The sequence below is a fragment of the Bos indicus genome, chromosome 4 (genome assembly GCF_029378745.1).
Source record: "Bos indicus isolate NIAB-ARS_2022 breed Sahiwal x Tharparkar chromosome 4, NIAB-ARS_B.indTharparkar_mat_pri_1.0, whole genome shotgun sequence".
NCBI classification, from domain to species: domain Eukaryota; kingdom Metazoa; phylum Chordata; class Mammalia; order Artiodactyla; family Bovidae; genus Bos; species Bos indicus.
The window spans coordinates 92152435-92170974 of record NC_091763.1 but is presented as its reverse complement, the minus strand read 5'-3'; the positions used below and the strand labels follow the sequence as shown (position 1 = coordinate 92170974).

Genomic DNA, 18540 nt, shown 5'->3' with positions numbered 1-18540 from the left:
TCAGTCACAACTCAGTGACTAAACAGCAGCAGCAGCAGCAGCCGTGTGTACACGTCCATCCCGAACTCCCTAACTAGCCCTACCCCTCTGGGCAACTTTAAGTTCCTTCTCTAAGTCTGTGAGTCGTTTTCCATTTTGTAAGGAAGTTCATTTGTATCATTTCTTTTTAGATTCCACATATAAGGGATGCCATACGATATTTCTCCGTCTCTTCACTTAGTATGACACTCTCTCCATGTTGCTGCAAATGGCATTATTTCATTCTTTTTAATTAGCCTCTTTACAGCCCTATTATCGTTGCTCTATTTCACTATCATCTGATCCCCATGACTGAAAATGGTCTTCTGCACTTTGGTATCTCCACCTTGTCATACAAGACTTGATGCCACTCTTGTGATAGAAATCCTTTAGTGTCTTATAACCAAAGGTAAAATCCAAATAACTTAATTTGGGTGCTCATCTATTGTGTCAGCAGTATCTATTGCCACCTCCTTTGCATACCCTAAGCTACTGCCTTGAAATGATTCTCAATGCTTCCCAGGTGAGACAAACTCTCTGATGCTCCAGAGTCCTTGCAAGTTTTCCCTCTGCCTAGAATGTTGTTCCCCTCATTTCCAGTTAGATGGACAATCAGTACTTACCCTTCAAATTCCAATGCATTTCCCCTGAGAGCCTGTGCTATCTCCCTTAGACAGGGCTCCCTCCTCTTAACTTCTGTATCACTTTGAATATACTTGTGTTTGCATGGCTGCTGCTTCTCTAGATGTGGGCTCCTTGAGGGTAGGAACTTGTCCCTTCCTGGTTATCACCTGGCACAGCACTTGGTATGTTGAGAATCAGACTGATCTACATGGGATTCAAAACCCAAGGCTGTGTGACCTTGGTGTATTACTTCTCTGTGCCTCATGTTGCACTATCTGTAAAATAGTGCTAATGATGCTCAGCAGAATAATTATAAAGACTAAATAGCAAAACTCCTGTGAAGCTTCTGAAATATAAGTGGCACTTAGAATGGACATGATGCCTATATATATTTATTTTTATATATTTGTTAAATGAACCCAGCAGAACTCAGGAAAGATGTAATAATGATTATATTATACACCGTCTAGATGTCAAATATTGTCCTAGAAAAGGTTGTCATCTTTGTGGTCTAAATGGTAGTCTTAACTGTTGCTCTTTAAGGACAACGGTACTGAGCACCCAAACAGTGGGGCCCCGTCGTTCACCCGAGTCTTTGGTAAGGACTCATTGCGATGTCGCCCCCGTCCCTCGCTGATTTTAGCGCTAGAGCAAGATCCGGCGCCTTCACCAAACCAACATGACTCCGGTGTACTCGACTCTGCTTGCTCTGCTGTGGTGGAATGCAACCAACGCTCGGCTGGAGAGTGACCAGTTCTCAGCCCTGCTGGGTTCTCTTCCCACCGGCCCCTGAGGTAGCCCGCCCTGGGGGCGGGGCCCCATACGTCGCGCTCTCGTCACTTCCAGCAAACCCGGAAGCGCCGTTGTCCAGCCGCTAGAGTTAGGAAGTCGGGATGGATTTACGCTTATCTTAAACCTTTGGTCTGTAGTGCGCCGGGGGCCGGCCGGTGCTGCTGTGGCTGGGTGAGCCGGGAGCGCGGAGCGGCTTCTGGGGCAGTGCGGGCGAGCCCTGGCAGTGTGCTCCTCTCGTGCCAGCGTCGCCCCGCCTCTAGGATAGGACCCGCCCCCGCCCTCCTGCCTGGGACCTGGCAAGCATTTCTGCCAGGCTGCCCCGCCGCCCTGCATCCGGTCTCAAACAGCTGCTTGGAGCGGATGTGCGGCGGAGGGGGACAGCTATCTCCCCGTCGCATACAACCCCCGCTAGCATCTTCGTGACGCTCTCCCAGGCTGTCCAAACCCTGACCTGGAGCAACCCGTCCTGAACCCTCATGGAGAAGTTTGGAATGAATTTCGGGGGCGGCCCAAGCAAGAAGGACCTGCTGGAGATCATTGAGACTCAGAAAAAGCAGCTCCTCCAGTACCAGACACGTCTCAAGGATGTAGTCCGTGCCTATAAAAGTCTGCTGAAGGAGAAAGAGGCGCTGGAGGCCAGCATTAAGGTACTGTCCGTATCCCACGAGGCGGATGTGGGCCTCGCAGGTGTGCAGCCTCAAGGCGTCACCTTTCTTGACTCTGTGGATGACCGATGCTCCACTCACAGCGAGGATAGCACAGGGACCGCCGCCAGCCTGGATACTGCGGCCAGTCTCACCAGCACCAAGGGTGAGTTCGGGATAGAAGATGACAGACTGGCCCGTGGACCACCACCTCCAAAGTTGGAAGAGGCCAGCGGGTCAGAGAGTGGCGTTAGCTGTAGTAGTGGGGACGGACCATCTGGGGGTGGGGAGGTGGACAAACGACTGCACCAGCTGAAGACTCAGTTGGCTACTTTGACCAGCTCTTTGGCTACAGTCACCCAGGAGAAGTCCCGCATGGAAGCTTCTTACCTGGCCGACAAAAAGAAGATGAAGCAGGACTTAGAGGATGCCAGTAAGAAAGCAGAGGAGGAGAGGGGCCGGCTGGAGGGAGAGCTGAAGGGGCTGCAGGAACAGATAGCAGAAACCAAAGCCCGGCTTATCACGCAGCAACACGATCGGGCCCAAGAGCAGAGTGACCATGCCTTGATGCTGCGTGAGCTCCAGAAGCTGCTACAGGAGGAGAGGGCCCAGCGCCAGGACTTGGAGCTTCGGTTGGAAGAGACCCGGGAAGCTCTGGCCGGGCGGGCCTATGCAGCCGGTCAGATGGAAGGGTTTGAACTGCAGACCAAGCAGCTAACCCGTGAGGTGGAAGAGCTGAAAGGTGAGCTTCAGGCTCTTCGAGATGAGAAGAATCAGCCTGACCCCCGGCTGAAGGAGCTTCAAGAAGAGGCTGCCTGCCTTAAGAGCCATTTCCAGGCTCAGTTGCAGCAGGAAATGAGGAAGGTAATTATCTTCATCTCTTTCAAATGTGAGTCATTTAACTTAAAGTGGCTTCTCAGGTGGCTCATTGGTAAAGAATCCACCTGCCAATGGAAGAGATTCTGGAGATATGGGTTTGATCCCTGGGTCAGGAAGATCCCCTGGAGTAGGAAGTTGCAACCCACTCCAGTATTCTTGCCTGGAAAACCATATAGACAGAGGAGCCTGGTAGGCTACAGTCCATAAGGAAGTAAAGAGTCAGACATGAGTCAACACACACTTGTAACACATGGGGAAATATTAGGGTTTTTTTTCTCCTTTGACAGAACTAAGTGCCTGCACTGTTGATTTTTTATGCTCTTCAAAAAGTTTCACTTGTGGGTCCTGAGAAATCCTTTTCTGTGTGGTGTTGATAGTATCAACAGAGTGCTTCCAACAGGATGTGGAGTTTCTGAGTGTAGTCTGAAGTTGGAACCAGACAGATCTGAGCGTGGGGCATGGCATCTTTCCAGCTGTGCTCTGTGAAGCAGTGTAGCAGCGGCTGTGTAGTGAAAGGTGGAGTGGATGCTTATAGCAATATGCCTATCTATGGGTAGCAGTGGATGCCTGTAGGTAGGGTGGCTGGAGGGGACAAAGGGAATTTTCACAGAAGAAATCACCTCTTCTATTGCTTGCAGTCAATATTTGCCTTGTCTGGAAAGATAGGCTATTTTCCAGTGCCTCCTTTCAGCGTGGGGAGAGATCCAAGTCAATTCTGAACTTCCAGGAATGTTGGAAGAGGAAAAGAATATAATACGGTGAAGAGCACACTTACACGTGAGCTGGGTGTATGGGTGGAGAGAGTAGAAACGCTAAAGCAGAACAGTAGCAGGTCTCCAAAGAGTCTTGATATCACTGGGTATAATGTGTGTCTAAGAGCGGGTTACAGGAGCTTGGGTTAGCTCCCAAACTCAGAAAGCTTCCCAGTTCCCATTTTTTGCCAGGCCATCCGCATCGCATAACCTTTTTGTCCTCCCTCTCTTGCTTTCTTAAAGTTGACCCTCTGACCCTGTGGCTTTTCTGGATGCATCTCCACCTGTTCCCTTGTTTTTTCAGACAGCCGTTGCTGAGGATCAGCTGCGCCAGCAGTCGCAGTTGGAAGAGCAGAGGGTGGCGGCCCTGGAGAATCAAATATCCCAGGTGTCGGAATTGCTGGGCACCTACGAGAAGGCCAAGCAGAAGGACCAGCTGGCCATCCAAAAGCTGAAGGAGCGCATTCTGCAGCTGGACCTGGAGAACAAAACCCTGGCACTAGCAGCCTCCAGCCGGTCCCCTCTGGACAGCCATGGAGAGGAGTCCAGTCTGGATGTCAATGTCCTGAAGGACAAGATGGAGAAGCTGAAGAGGCTGCTGCAGGTGGCGGCCAGGAAGAGCCAGGTGACCCTGGACGTGGAGAAGCTCTGCGACCTGGAGATAATGCCCAGCTCCGAGGCTGCTGATGGGGAGAAGGCCACGGCGCTCTACTACCAGCAGGAGCTGAAACAGCTGAAGGAGGAATTTGAGAGGTACAAGATGCGGGCCCAGGTGGTCCTCAAGAGCAAGAACGTCAAAGACGGGAACCTGGGCAAGGAGCTGGAGGAAGCCCGGGAGCAGCTGGCCGAGCTGAAGGAGAAGTACATCTCGCTGCGGCTGTCCTGCGAGGAGCTGGAGCGCCAGCACCAGCAGGAGGCCGAGGGCTGGAAGCAGGAGCTGGCCCGGCTGCAGCATGGCCACCGGCAGGAGCTGGAGCGGAGCCAGCTGGACTTCCGGGACCGCACACTGAAGCTGGAGGAGGAGCTGCACAAGCAGCGGGACCGGGCGCTAGCTGTGCTGGCCGAAAAGGACCTGGAGCTGGAGCAGCTGCGGTCCATGGCCTTGTCCTCCGGGCTGCCGGGGCGCAGAAGCCCCGTGGGCGGCGCAGGCCCCAGGGACCAGGCGGACACCTCCCCCCCGGACAGCCTGACCCAAGCCCTGCAACTCGCCGCGGTCAGCGAGCCCACTTTCTTCCTGTATGCCGAGCAGCTGGCCCGCAAGGAGGTGGAGATCACGTCGCTGAGGAAGCAGAAGCACCGGCTGGAGGTGGAAGTGCATCGGCTGCGGGACCGGTTGCTGGAGGAGGGGGAGCGGCATCGGGAGGAGGTGGGAGCCCTGCAGAGCCACATTGCGAAGCACAGCCGGGACCAGAGCCGGGAGGGGGCCAACCTGGAGTACCTCAAGAACATCATCTACCGCTTCCTGACCTTGCCGGACACCCTGGGCCGCCAGCAGACGCTCACTGCCATTCTGACCATCTTGCACTTCAGTCCAGAGGAGAAGCAAGCGATCATGCGGCTGCCAGTTGGTGGTGGTTGGTGGCCCTCTGGCAAGAGATGATGCCATTTTCACTCCTCTAATTTCTGTGCCTCTTCTGTGAGAAAGGGACAGGCTCTGGTTTCTCCCACCTCTTCTCTTCTGTCACCGTCTTGTTTCTTCACTGTGTTGACCTGGGAGGAATCCTCAGTGTGGGATGGGATCTTCTGTCAAATGCCTTTAATGCCATTTTATCCTTGGGCCCCAGAGATACTGAAAGTGTTGGGACAGCATCTTCTGATGGCCTGTGCATGAAGGGAGGAGTGGGGAGAGGTTAGGATTGAGAGGTGCAAAAGTTGGGGAAGTGAGTGTCTTTTAAAATAAGGTGTTTTTTTTTTTTGGTTTTAATATCCTACTCCTAGTGCAGAGCTAGGAGTACCCATGACTCCAAAGAGAGTTCATTTAATTTCTAAACACACACAAGGACCCACTGTTTACTCCATTTCATCACAATCTTGAGTCTGGCCAACTGCTGCCCCAATTCTCTGGGGACATAAATGCAGGCTGGAGAGGGACCAGGAAGTTTGAAATAGTGACAGATTGTCCCCTAGTCCAAAGGGCCCAGGGATAGTGAACTTGGGGAGTTCGTCGTGGAGCTGGGAAACTTGAAATACTTAGGGCAGGGCACGACCTAATCCCTGTGGTTTGTCTGGACAAACCGCACCACTGTGACCATCCTGGAGAAAGCTGCACAGCAGTTGGTTCTTAGGGAGTTCTTGAGTGACCTGCTTTTGGCCTGGATAGGCTTCTGACCGCTCACACTGGTCCCTCACTGCCGTAACCTGCTGTACCGTGTTGGCTTGAGACTGTGAGTGAGTGACTTTGCTGTCTATCCCTCAATGTTGAACTCCCATTAAGAAAAAAAATCTACCTTCTTAGAGAGGTGTCTGATCAGGAAGCTCTGATCCTGCCTGGATACAAAGAATTAGCTCTGGGATTTGCACCCCCCACCCCCCAACTAGTTGTGCTACAGAGGATTCCAGAAAGATGCTGTGACCCTCACAAGAAAGTGGTAGGAATTCAGCCGAATAGGGCTGGGGTACTTGCTACACTATGGATAGCCATCTGGCTAAACCTCCGCGTCCCTGCAGCCAAAATGTTTGTGCATTACTGTTACCAGAGTCCTTTGCCCTCACTTAGGGAGGTCATAGTGTTTCAGTCCATAAAACTCATCTTCCTCACCTGTGTTACTACTAATGGAGGGACTCAGAAAAGTTGGATTCAGACAGTATCATTTCCTTATTCTTTGCTTTCCCCCATCTGCTCTTGCTGGTTGTAGAGATCTTTGGATCCTAAAGACGGGTGCTCTGCCACAGACTAACATGTATCTTTCTGTTCTTCATCATAGTGATTGATCTGTGTTGTGAGGGTTTGGGGGTGATTAAATAATCTGATTGGGAGGCTAGGTGATCCAGACTATCTACAGTGAGCAGACTTAATGGAACAGAAGTGATGTGTTCAAGTGATAATAACGATAACCACAGAATAATTAAACTTGATCAGTTTGACCTGTTTGCTTCCCTAATGGTGTGTATATACATGCATATATATGTCTGGACACAGTGTGAATGTAAGTGGTAAGCGAAAAGAAGGTAAGAAATACTTCATATATTAATCAACAAACTTAAATCTAGGGAGGAATACCTTAGTACTTTAACTGCCTTGGTTACAAACCAAATATTTTGGCCTGGAATTGTGTATATGTGTTTGTGTGTAGGCTGTTACACTGGAAAAAACCTTCTCATGGGTGGGCTCTAAACTTCCATAATTTCTGCTTTAAACTTTGAAAGTAATGTGCTTCTGAATGCTTCATTATGTTTCCAAGTCAGTATTCATGATATCCTGGAAAAGTTTCTCAGGATATATCCTAAGTTCCTGTAGGATATGATGTTATTTCCATGTGGTTTGAATGAAATAGAAAGATCCATAGTCACGGTTGCTTTCCTAGGACTAATGATTCTGTGCTTTTGAATTCTGAGGAGATATTAAACAAGCTAAGAGGCAAGTCAGTGTCTGATTAATAACTTTAAGCATTGGTATATGTAAGGCTGCTGCTGCTGCTAAGTCACTTCAGTCGTGTCTGACTCTGTGTGACCCCATAGACAGCAGCCACCAGGCTCCCCCGTCCCTGGCATTCTCCAGGCAAGAACACTGGAGTGGGTTGCCATTTCCTTCTCCAATGCATGAAAGTGAAAAGTGAAAGTGAAGTCACTCAGTCGTGTCTGACTCTTAGTGACCCCATGGACTGCAGCCTATCAGGCTCCTCCATCCATGGGATTTTCCAGGCAAAGTACTGGAGTGGGGTGCCATTGCCTTCTCCAATGTAAGGCTGCAGATGCTCCCAAGTGAAGAAGACTTGGTCCCTCCCTACCCTTAAGAAGATAAATTCCTTGTCTTCCCTCCCCTTTCTCCAAAATAAGTTTTCCAGTTATTTGACTAGCTTTCTCTGTGCTAGATACTCTAAGGAAAGAGAGAGAGAGAATTTAGATCAGACAACAGAGAGAAATAAATTTTCTTTGGGTCCTGGTCCTAGAATTTCAAATAGTGCATGGGGTATGTTGATAAGGTAATGAGACTGAGCCATACTTATTACCTTGCAAATCAGGAAGATTGCTGCGAAGAAGAAGAGATGGAGGGAGAAAAGGATAAGAAGGCAGGTTGATAACTGTGAGCTTTCTGCATTCCTTCCCGCAGGCCACCCTGTTGAGCATCTCCGATCTGAGGCATAAACATCTGTATAATTGTGCCCTGGATGTTGGAATTTCCCATCTGTTACCCAGAGTGCTGAGGTGCGCAGCTTGTCTTGTGAAGCTGCTACTACAGGGTTCTTTCTGGCACTCTCAAGAGTGCAAGCACCATGTTGGGCCACTTACATCCATCATCTCATTTAGTCCTCACAGATGTTATCATCCCCCATTTCACAGATGAAGAAACAAAGGCCAAGAGGTTAAATTTGCCCTGGATCATGTAACTAGTTGATGTCTGAACCAGGTCTGATGAACCCCTAAGCCTGCTTAGCTTGGGTATTCCTGTCTTCTTAGGACTTAGGAGGGTCAAGGCCTGTCTCCGTGGGTGATAACTAGTTATGGAGAGACCGATCTCTTGGCTGATTTGTGCTGGTTCAAATGGAGAGAAAGTCTCCAGCTGTAAGTTGCAGCCCAAGTTTCCACACTAATAATGCTAAACAGGCAATGGTGCTTCTTCATAAGAACCTTAAAGGTGTTCTGTCCCCTTGCTTCTAGATGACTGCTAACGTTAGAACTGGGATCATTCTTTTTTTTTTTAATTAAAGTATAGTACAATGTTGTGTTAGTGTCTGATGTACAGCAAAGTGATTCATACATATACATATATGTATTTCATGTATATATTATGTATATTCTTTTATTATATAATACGAGTGAGTGAAAGTCACTTGGTCGTGTCTGACTCTTTGCGACCCCATGGACTATACAGTCCATGGAATTCTCCAGGCCAGAATACTGGAGTGGGTAGCCGTTCCCTTCTCCAGGGGATCTTCCCAACCCAGGGATCAAACCCAGGTCTCGCATATTGTGGGTGGATTCTTTACCAGCTGAGCCACAAGAGAAGCCCAAAAATATGGGAGTGGGTTGCCTATCCCTTCTCCAGCAGATCTTCCTGACCCAGGAATTGAACCAAGGTCTCCTGCATTACAGGCAGATTCTTTACCAACTGAGCTATCAGGGAATCTCCTATATAATATATAATAAAATTATTATATATATATATTTATTATATATATTCTTTTTCAGAATATTTTCCATATAGTTTACTATAAGATACTGAATCTCTTGAATACAGTTCCCTGTAATATACAGTAGGACTTTGTTGTTTGATATATAGCAGTTTGTATCTGTTAATCCCAAACTGCTAATTTATACCTCTCCCTCCTTTCCCCTCTGGTAATCAGGTATGTTTTCTATGTCTGTGAATCTGTTTCTGTTTTGTAAATATGTTTATTTGTATCATTTTTAGATTTTGCATACGAGTGATGATATATTTGTTTTTTTCTGACTTAGTTCACTTAATGTAATTTCTAGGTCCATCCATGTCTACAAATGGCATTATTTCATTCTCTTTTATGGATGAGTGCCTGGTGGATCAGACAGGAAAGAATCTGCCCACAGTGTAGGAGACCTGGGTTTATCCCTGGGCCAGGATGATCCTCTGGAGAAGGGAATGGTTACCCATGCCAATATTCTTGCCTGGGTAATTCCTTGGACGTGCCTGACTGGCTACAGTCCGTGGAGTCACAAAGAGTCAGACATGATGCAGCGACTAACACGTTCACTTTTAGTATTTCATTGTATATATATGTATATATGTACATCATATCTGTATCCATTCATCTGTCAATGGACATAGAAGTTGTTTCCATGGCTTGGCTATTGTAGATACTGCTGTAATGACAGTTGGGATGCACATATCATTTGAAATTACAGGCTTCTCCAGCCATATGCCCAGGAGTGGGATTGCTGAATTGTATGGTAACTCTGTTTTTGTTTTTTTGAGGAAACTGCATACTTTTCTTCATAGCAGCTGCACCAGTTAACATTCCCACCAACAGTATAAAGGTTCCCTTTTCTCCACAACTTCTCCAAACTGTATTATTTGTAGACTTTTTGGTGATGGCCATTCTGACCAGTGTGAGGTGATACCTCATTGTTTTAACTTGCATTTCTCTAATAATTAGCAATATTGAGTATCTTTTCATGTGCCTATTGGCTATTTGTATGTCTTCTTTGGAGAAATGTCTATTTAGGTCTTCCGACCATTTTTTGATTGGATTTTCATCAACGATTCTGACAAACCCACAGGGCAGGGAGCCTAGAAGAGCGAAAGCCACCTGCAATCCAATGACCCTCATGGTAAACCCTGTCCTTTGCCTTCAGCAAGGAGACCATCTCTGGTTCAATGTAAATTTGTCCATCCTTGTGGGCTGCGGCTGCGGGACCAAACCCCCTCATATCTGAGAGGATGAATTTGAAGACTGCTACCACTTTACATGAGTATGAATTTTTAAATGGAGATTACATGCAATTTTTTTACTAACTGAAGCTGTGCTGTCCATATAGCCAGCAGTTGTTGAGTTATATGAGCTGTTGTGTATATTTTGGAAATTAAGCCCTTGGTTGCATCATTTGCAAATATTTTCCCCCAGTCCATAGGTTGTCTTTGTGGTTTCCTTTTGCTGTGAAAAAGCTTACAGGCTTGATTAGGATCCATTTGTTTATCTATTTTTTTTATTTCTATTGCCTTAGGAGACTAAGAAAATATTGCTAAAGGTTATGCCCCCAAATGCTTTGCCTGTGTTCTCTTCTAGAAGTTTTATAGTATCCTGTCTTGTCTTTAAGTCATAAATTACTTAATTTCTCTGAACTTAACTTACGTATAATGGGAATTAATAATACCTTTATTTCAGGGTTGCATTCTCAGGTTATAAAGAAAGTAAGTACAGTTTCTGAAACAAAGTAGGTGCTGAACCACATTAGGTCCCCCCCGTCCCCCCCGCCGCCACACACACAAATTGGCAGAATTGGGAGTTAAGACTGAGCTCTTCTTGATTGCTTAGCCACAAACATTGCTGTAAACAAAAGGAAAAATGACGGTCTTATATTAAGTGCTCGCGCTAAAGTTGACGGCTAGCATTTCCCCTACGTTATTTTACTTAATCTTTGCAACAGTCTTGTAAAGCATATCTATTTTGAAGATGAGGAAATGGAGGCTTGGCAGGATGAATTGCCCAAGGTCCAGAGCCAGGGATGGCAGAACCTGGATTGAAACCTGTTTATCTGAACCAAGCAGCCCAGCTTTTTCTGCCTCTCTGCTGCCTCCCAGCAAAGAGCAATGTGGAATCCTCGATCGTGGTGCCTGCCGAGGAGTTCGGGGGATTGTGTGTCTGGCCTGGGCTGGGAAGGAAGGGTCCTTGTCCAGGTGGTCCTTTCTTCATTGGCAACCAGCTGCCTCATAATTTCAACGGAGCCTCATTTTTTCCCTAACTGCAGAGCTCTTTCACACTGAAAGTTGTGAAATAGATTCTTTGTTACCACACAGTTTTATGTGAGTTTCAGCAGTGACAGCTGTTTCTCCTGGGACCCAATCTCCTAAATCACCTAAATAACAATAATTCTGACAGACCCACAAGGCAGGGAGCCCAGAAGAGCAAAGGCCACCTGTAAGCCAATGACCCTCATGGGTAAACCCTATCCCTTGACTTCAGCAGGAAGACCATCTCTAGTTCAGTGTAAATTTGTCCACCCCATGGGCTGCTACTGAGGGATGAAACCCTCTCTTTCATATCTGAGAGAGTGAATTTGAAGACTGATACCAGCTTACATGAATATAAGGTTTTAAATGCAAATTACCTGCAAAATTTTTTATTAGCTGAAGCTGTGCTGTCCATATAGTCAAAGTATTTTGCTGCTGCTGCTGCTGCTAAGTCACGTCAGTCGTGTCCCACTTTGTGTGACCCCATAGATGGCAGCCCACCAGGCTCCCCTGCCCCTGGGATTCTCCAGGCAAGAACACTGGAGTGGGTTGCCATTTCCTTCTCCAGTGCGTGAAAAGTGAAAGTGAAGTTGCTCAGTTGTGTTCGACTCTTAGCGACCCCATGGACTGCAACCTACCAGGCTCCTCCACCCATGGGATTTTCCAGGCAAGAGTCCTGAAGTGGGGTGCCATTGCCTTCTCTGAAAGTATATTGAGGGTTAGTATTTAGAGTCAGGTCCATTATCTTACCTTTATTTCAACACCTGTGGACTATACAGGTGGCCAGGGCAAGGACACCCACCCAACAGGATGTGAAATTCCCTAGTCTGAGGCTTCATTTTAAAAACTGGTTTAAATAAAGGTAAGAAATTGTCCCCTAGGGTATCTGCCCACTTTGGAGACTTAGCCAGCAAGAGGAGATTTGAAGGAGTCTGGAGACCAAACTTGTTTGTGTTGGTTTTAACCGCCTACATTGTATCACCTACTGGGTTTACATTTCCCAAACCTAGGATCCTTAGACACACAGTTTCTTCCACCTTCAAAGTCCCTCCCGGCGCTCCATTCCAGCCCTCTGCAGTATGGTCCTGTCCTTTCAGACTCAGCTAAAGCATCACTCTCTCCATACTGATTTTTTCCGTACCAAGGGATGCCCATTAGTACTTCCCTGAGGTCCTTCAGTACTTTGTTCATACAGCCTTGAGCACAGTCATGTCTTGTATTTTCATTTTAAATTGACTTCTCTGTTTCCCCAACTGCTCTATAGACCCCCTTACTGTCATGTCCAGGTCCTATTCATCCTCGCACTCTGAGGACTTTTCATAACTTGGCACATATTAAATGCTCAATAAACAGCAGAATCAATGAATGTAAGACTGAAAATACCAACCTTATCCATTCAGAGTAAGAGATTTAACTTTTGCTAGTATTACATTCTTCCACTGTGCTATTTTACTGCTAGTTTCCTCTTCGGCCATTTTAGTGGATGTGCCGTTTCTCTAGGTCTCTGGGAATATAACTAGAATTGACTTAGGTACATTAGCTTCCTTTGGTTGTTAGAGGATTTGGGAGTGTTCATTCTGGTCCCATCAGGGAGGAAGATAGCTGAGAAAAGGAGGCTATAGAATGAGGCAAGTGCCCTAAGGCTCAGATGCTGAGCCCAACTTTGGGCCTGAGGTCTTACTCCTGATGAGGACCACAGCAGGAAGCTTCTGGCAGTGTGTCCCTGAATTTAAGGAACCCCTGTACTTGAGGGGTGTGTAGAACAGGCACCTCCACTACCTTACCTTATCAAGGGGATTAGGGACCTTCCTTTCTTCCACCTGTACATCCTTTTATGGTTGTGGCAAAGCTCTTGGCAAATGAAACCTTTGTTCTTTCTCTGCTTCCCAGATTTAGTCATTAAAAAAGTTGATTTCTTTCCTGTGAGTTGACACTTGGTCCTTCAGACCAGCACCCAACTTCCGGAGAGGGACTAACAAGATACACTTGTCTAGCAGAAGGTAAGAGTGGAGAGGGGCACTATCTCTTTGAAAGTCTTCCCAGGGAGCTTTCCGGGAGCCTCTCCAGCACCTTGGTCAGCACTTGTGTGTGACTGGTTGTCAGTGAGTCCCATGGGTACGGAAGGAAACAGAATTTTTGACAATTGTGAACCTTACTTTGTGAGGCACCTGGGGCCAGAAGCTTCCTCATTTTAGCAATCCCTGGTCATTCAGCCATCACATGATACAGGTCACACCTAGATGCTGTACAAACCGCAAAGATGACTATTGAGATCCTTCTCAAGTTTTGGTGCAGACTTGGCCGAGGGAATCAGGCTGATCTGGCAACTAGCATGAGTTCACTAATCATCTCTGTCTTCTCTCTCCATTTCAGCCCTCTTGCTTTTCCAAAAAAACCAAAACAAAACAAAAAAACCCTGCCTTGAAGTTGCTTACAGTCTGTTGGGGTTCACACAGCATGTTTATCCAAATTGCGATACCAGGTGGGTGCTGGACACCAACAGGAGTGGGTTGGTCAGTGGATGATGACGGTAAAGAGTCAGGGAGTGATCCAGTATGATGAAGGAGGGCTTCAGAATACGAGTCGGGGCTTGAGTGATCTGCCCCTCACTAGTGGCTTAGATGGGGTAGTGCATCCCACATGGGTGGGTGCATGGACCACAGACCTGCATTGTGCAAGCCCATCAGGGCATTTATGGAATCCCAGAATGTCCGACCTGAAAGGGATATTGGAGCTTGCCTGGTACACTATTCCCTTCATAGAAGAGCAAACCAAGACCCACACAGGACAAATTGATCTTATCATAGGTTGTGGCTTAATAATGAAATAGAAGCTTTGTCCCCTGTAGTGGCTAATAAGTGATGACTGGATGGCAGGCAGAGTGGGGCATCGAGTGCACAGTGGGTTCGTGCACTCTGGGTCTATTGATACGTGAGCCTTCCCTCTTCTTTCCTGCTGCTGCTCCTGGGCCTCTTGAAGGGAAAAGGGAGAGATCCAGGAGGATGGTGCTATTGATTCAACTAAGGATAACTTACCCAGTAACTCCCACCCATGGGTGCTAGTGTTCATGGACCTAAATTTTAAACCACTTGTAGGTGAAGCCTGGAACATGGAGGATATATCACTGTTTATTCATCAGTTGAGTAAACGTGGAGTGAACTTTCACTTTATCCTAGGCACTGTGCTGGGCACTCAAAATATACTCTATCAGTGTTTAGCACACGATATAGGTTCAAAGGTGAATGATTGTAATTCAGTGTGGCAAGTGCTGTAATGGAGGATTAGAAGGGAAAGACAAGACATTGAACTTGGTCTGCAAGGAATCAGGAAACTAAAGTGAAGGTGACCCTTTAGTTGAGCTTCAAAAGATAAGCACCAACTGGTGTTAACTACATGGAGAGGCAGTGGTGCTGAGAGTGGACATGGGGGTGTGTAGCAGATATAGTAGATTAACTCATTCAGCATTTCTTCTAATCTGCTTTGGATTCAGCCTTCCTGAACTGCAGAGATGAAACAGCTAGAAACAATATTTGTCAGATTTTTTGGTAACTAGGATTCCAGAGGTACTTGAGACTCCTGAGATTAGAACTAGGAACTGAGTTGAATGGGAGGCAGGCAAGGCTTCTATATTTCTGGCCTGGACCTAACAGAAATGTGGCTCCAGAGCCAGCAGCTGCTGTGTGCCCCCCAGATTCTGACCTAGGTTGTGTGACTCCCAGGTTCCAACCTGAGCAGCTGGGAGGGGCATGGTGCCCAGCTCAGAGAAGAAGGATGATGACTTCAAGGAGAGGGGTGTTAAGTTCAGGGCAGTTTGGATGAGGTCTAGAGGTTTGGGATTGCAAACGTTTTACATGTGATCTTAGCTTAAAAGCTGAGAAGTGACCAACCTTAAAAAAAAATATTTATTTGGTGAATTTACACGTGAGGTCATTTACAAAGTCAAGATGCAGACATATGCAGTTCTCAGAACAGGCAATAATCTGAGGATTTGCATGACTGAGCGACTTCACTTTCACTTTTCACTTTTATGCTTTGGAGAAGGAAATGGCAACCCACTCCAGTGTTCTTGCCTGGAGCATCCCAGGGATGGGGGAGCCTGGTGGGCTGCCCTCTATGGGGTTGCACAGAGTCGGACACGACTGAAGCAACTTAGCAGCAGCAGCGTTGAATGGCAAGGGCTTCCCAGGTGGCATGAGTGTTAAAGAACTTGCCTGCTGATGCAGGAGATGCAAGAGACGTGGGTTCTCTCCCTGGGTCAGGAAGATCCCCTGGAGGAGAGCATGGCAACCCACTCCAGTATTCTTGCCTGGAGAATCCCATGGACAGAGGAGCCTGGCAGGCTACAGTCCACAGGGTCATAAAGAGTTGGACACAACTGAGTGACTTAGCATGTGTGCACACACATACACACACGCACACATATTGAATGACAATGCTTTGGTTTCCTTAGTGGATTTTTATACCCAATATCAATGTTATGTAAATATAGCCATGTCTGTATGTATGGGTTATCATATATGGTGTATAATTATGAGCTGAAATGCAGAGCTCTCAACCATTCCATTAACCAAGCCATCTTAAATTATGTTAACTGCCCCCACTAGTTAGTTAGAGGCCTCTCTGGCACCCCACTCCAGTACTCTTGCCTGGAAAATCCCATGGACGGAGGAGCCTGGTGGGCTGCAGTCCATGGAGTCGCTAAGAGTCGGACACGACTGAGCGACTTCACTTTCACTTTTCACTTTCATGCATTGGAGAAGGAAATGGCAACCCACTCCAGTATTCTTGCCTGGAGAATCCCAGGGACGGGGCATCCTGGTGGGCTGACGTCTATGGGGTCACACAGAGTCGGACACGACTGAAGTGACTCAGCAGCAACTGTCATAGAGTTTGGGAACTCAAGAGCACAGCTTGGAGTAAAGATGAAGATTTGGGAGTCTGGGGTGAGGCAGACACTGGTGTACATGTGATGACACAGAGGATGTGTAGACTCTGCAGAGAAGTCGGCCGGGAGTGGCACCCATCCCCTTCTAGAAGACGTTTCTGGAAATAATCTCATTCACTGAAAAATTTCCAGAATAGTACAAGAACAATCATGTACTCTTTACCCAGACTCATCCGTTGTTCACATTGTGTTCCAATAATTTTATCCTTTGCACGTGCTCTCTATGCATACATACATATTTTTTTCTGGACCATTTGAGAGTAAATTGCATACATCATGGCCCTTTACCGTTTACCAGTGATTTTTTCTTAAGAGCAAGGATATTCTCTTAAATGCCTACAATACAGTTAAAATCTTCAGTAAATTTAACATCTGTACAATTCTGTCATCTATCATCTTCATTCCAACTTGTCAAGTAGCCCAGTCATTTCCTTTATAGTATTTCCCGCCCTCCCCCTCCCATTATAGAATTCTGTCTAGGATCACATATTGTGTTTAGTTATCCTGTCTCTTTAATCTCCTCTAATTTGGAATAGTTCCTCACCTTTTCATTGTCTTTTATGACAGTAACATTTTAAGAGAATACAGCCCTCCCCACTTTTTAAAATAGAAGAGTCCTCATTTTGAGTGTGACGTTTCTTCATGATTAGATTAAGGCTGTGAATTCCCTGCCAAAATATTGAATCGGTGATGTGCTTGTCAACTGAAAGAAAAATGCACAACATAAGGGCTATGAGTTTAAATTTTATTCAGGGTTTTACTGAGGCCCTTAGTCTGGGATATAGCCTCTCAGTAGCTCTGAGGTGATTTCTTTAGAGGGGTAGGGGAGAAGTCAGTATATTTTTGATTTTTGGCTAGGGAGTATGTGCAAACAAGCATATGACTTGGTAAAAGGTTATTGCTAGTCACAGGGCAAAGCTATCAGTTAATGATTTTAGTGCTTTATCATGTATGGGAAGATGCAAGAATCTGGGTTCGTGAAGATTCTTCCTGAGATAAACATCTAACTATCTGAAGCACTGAGCACCTCCTCCTGGTTTCCATCCTGAATTCCTCCCGGGGTGCGTTGTTGGTCAGCGACTGCAGTGGCTGATGACTTAATCATTGCATACCTGGATGTTAAGCCACATTCCTTGTTTTATATGCTCTTCTCAGGGTAGCACTCCCAGAGGCAGATTACCATCTGCTGCTTCTCATTAGTGATAATTCTGATCCTCAGACAAGGTATCTGATTTCTTCACTGTATAGTAAGCATTTTTGCTTCAGTGCTAATAATCTGAGGAGACACTTTAAATCCATGCAGATATCCTGCTTTTATCAAAATTTCCCCCCTAAATTTAACTGATGATAACCCAGTCTTTGCTTTGATGATGGAAAATCAATGATTTTTCAACTCTAGCACTATTACCACATTTATCTTTTGGTCCTTGGCATTTTCTCAGGGAGAGCCCTGTCTTCTCCATCACTTATCTAACATTTATTTATCTATTTATTACTAGACTGATGGATTCCTGTTACTCATTGGTTTATAATTTGCTATTTTACTTAATTTTTTGGCTTAAATTTCCCCAGATTGGTAAGAATCCCTTCAAACTCCCATGTTCTTGTGACACACTCCCATCATTTTTGGAGTGCTTCCTTACTTTCTGTCTTGAAAATATGTTTTTGGCTCATCTTACAGTTTCTGTGTCCCAGTCTTGGAATCAACTACTTCTCTGGTGATCTCTGGTTCTTTTTTGTGGAAACTGGTATTAGAAACCAGTATCTGGGAGCTATGTGAGCTCATTGCTAGCAGACAGACTTTGAAAATATAAATTATATATACATATATACATGCATGTGTAGCTATACATACACACATACACAGTTTAAACATTGCCAGTTTGCACCAATATCTCCGATTCCAATCCATTTCTACTCAGTTTTTTCTTACCATCCACTAACTCATGTGTGTTTCTTCTACAGCAAGAACCCTAGGATGGAGCCCTTTAGTGTTTTATTAGTGATGTTATTAACACTACATTATGTAACACTGTGTAAGTGTAATATAGGTATAACAATATGTAACACTACATATTTACATTAACATCTAAAAAGTAGGCAGAGCAGATGAGGGACAACAGAAAAGCAGGGGGAAACCAGCAGAGGCTATCAAAGAATTCAAGGGAGAAATGAGCTTTATCATGGAGAGAATATTCAGCCCCATCAAGTTTAAATCACTTTACAAGATTTTTAAAGGCTTTTAAAGGCTTTTCATGCATATCCTGGCTATGTAAAGCACCAGCTGTTTTCATTTTGATG

At 46.1% G+C, this 18540-nt stretch overlaps 1 protein-coding gene across 1 annotated transcript; it reads left to right on the top strand.

The window, feature by feature from the left end:
• The first annotated feature begins 1162 nt into the window (after window positions 1–1162).
• On the top strand, window positions 1163–6793 carry GCC1 (GRIP and coiled-coil domain containing 1). Its single transcript, XM_019959030.2, has 2 exons — window positions 1163–2942; window positions 4014–6793. Exons 1-2 carry the CDS (start codon window positions 1911–1913, stop codon window positions 5307–5309), a joined length of 2328 nt encoding a protein of 775 aa, XP_019814589.2. The 5' UTR covers window positions 1163–1910; the 3' UTR covers window positions 5310–6793.
• Window positions 6794–18540: the final 11747 nt, after the last annotated feature.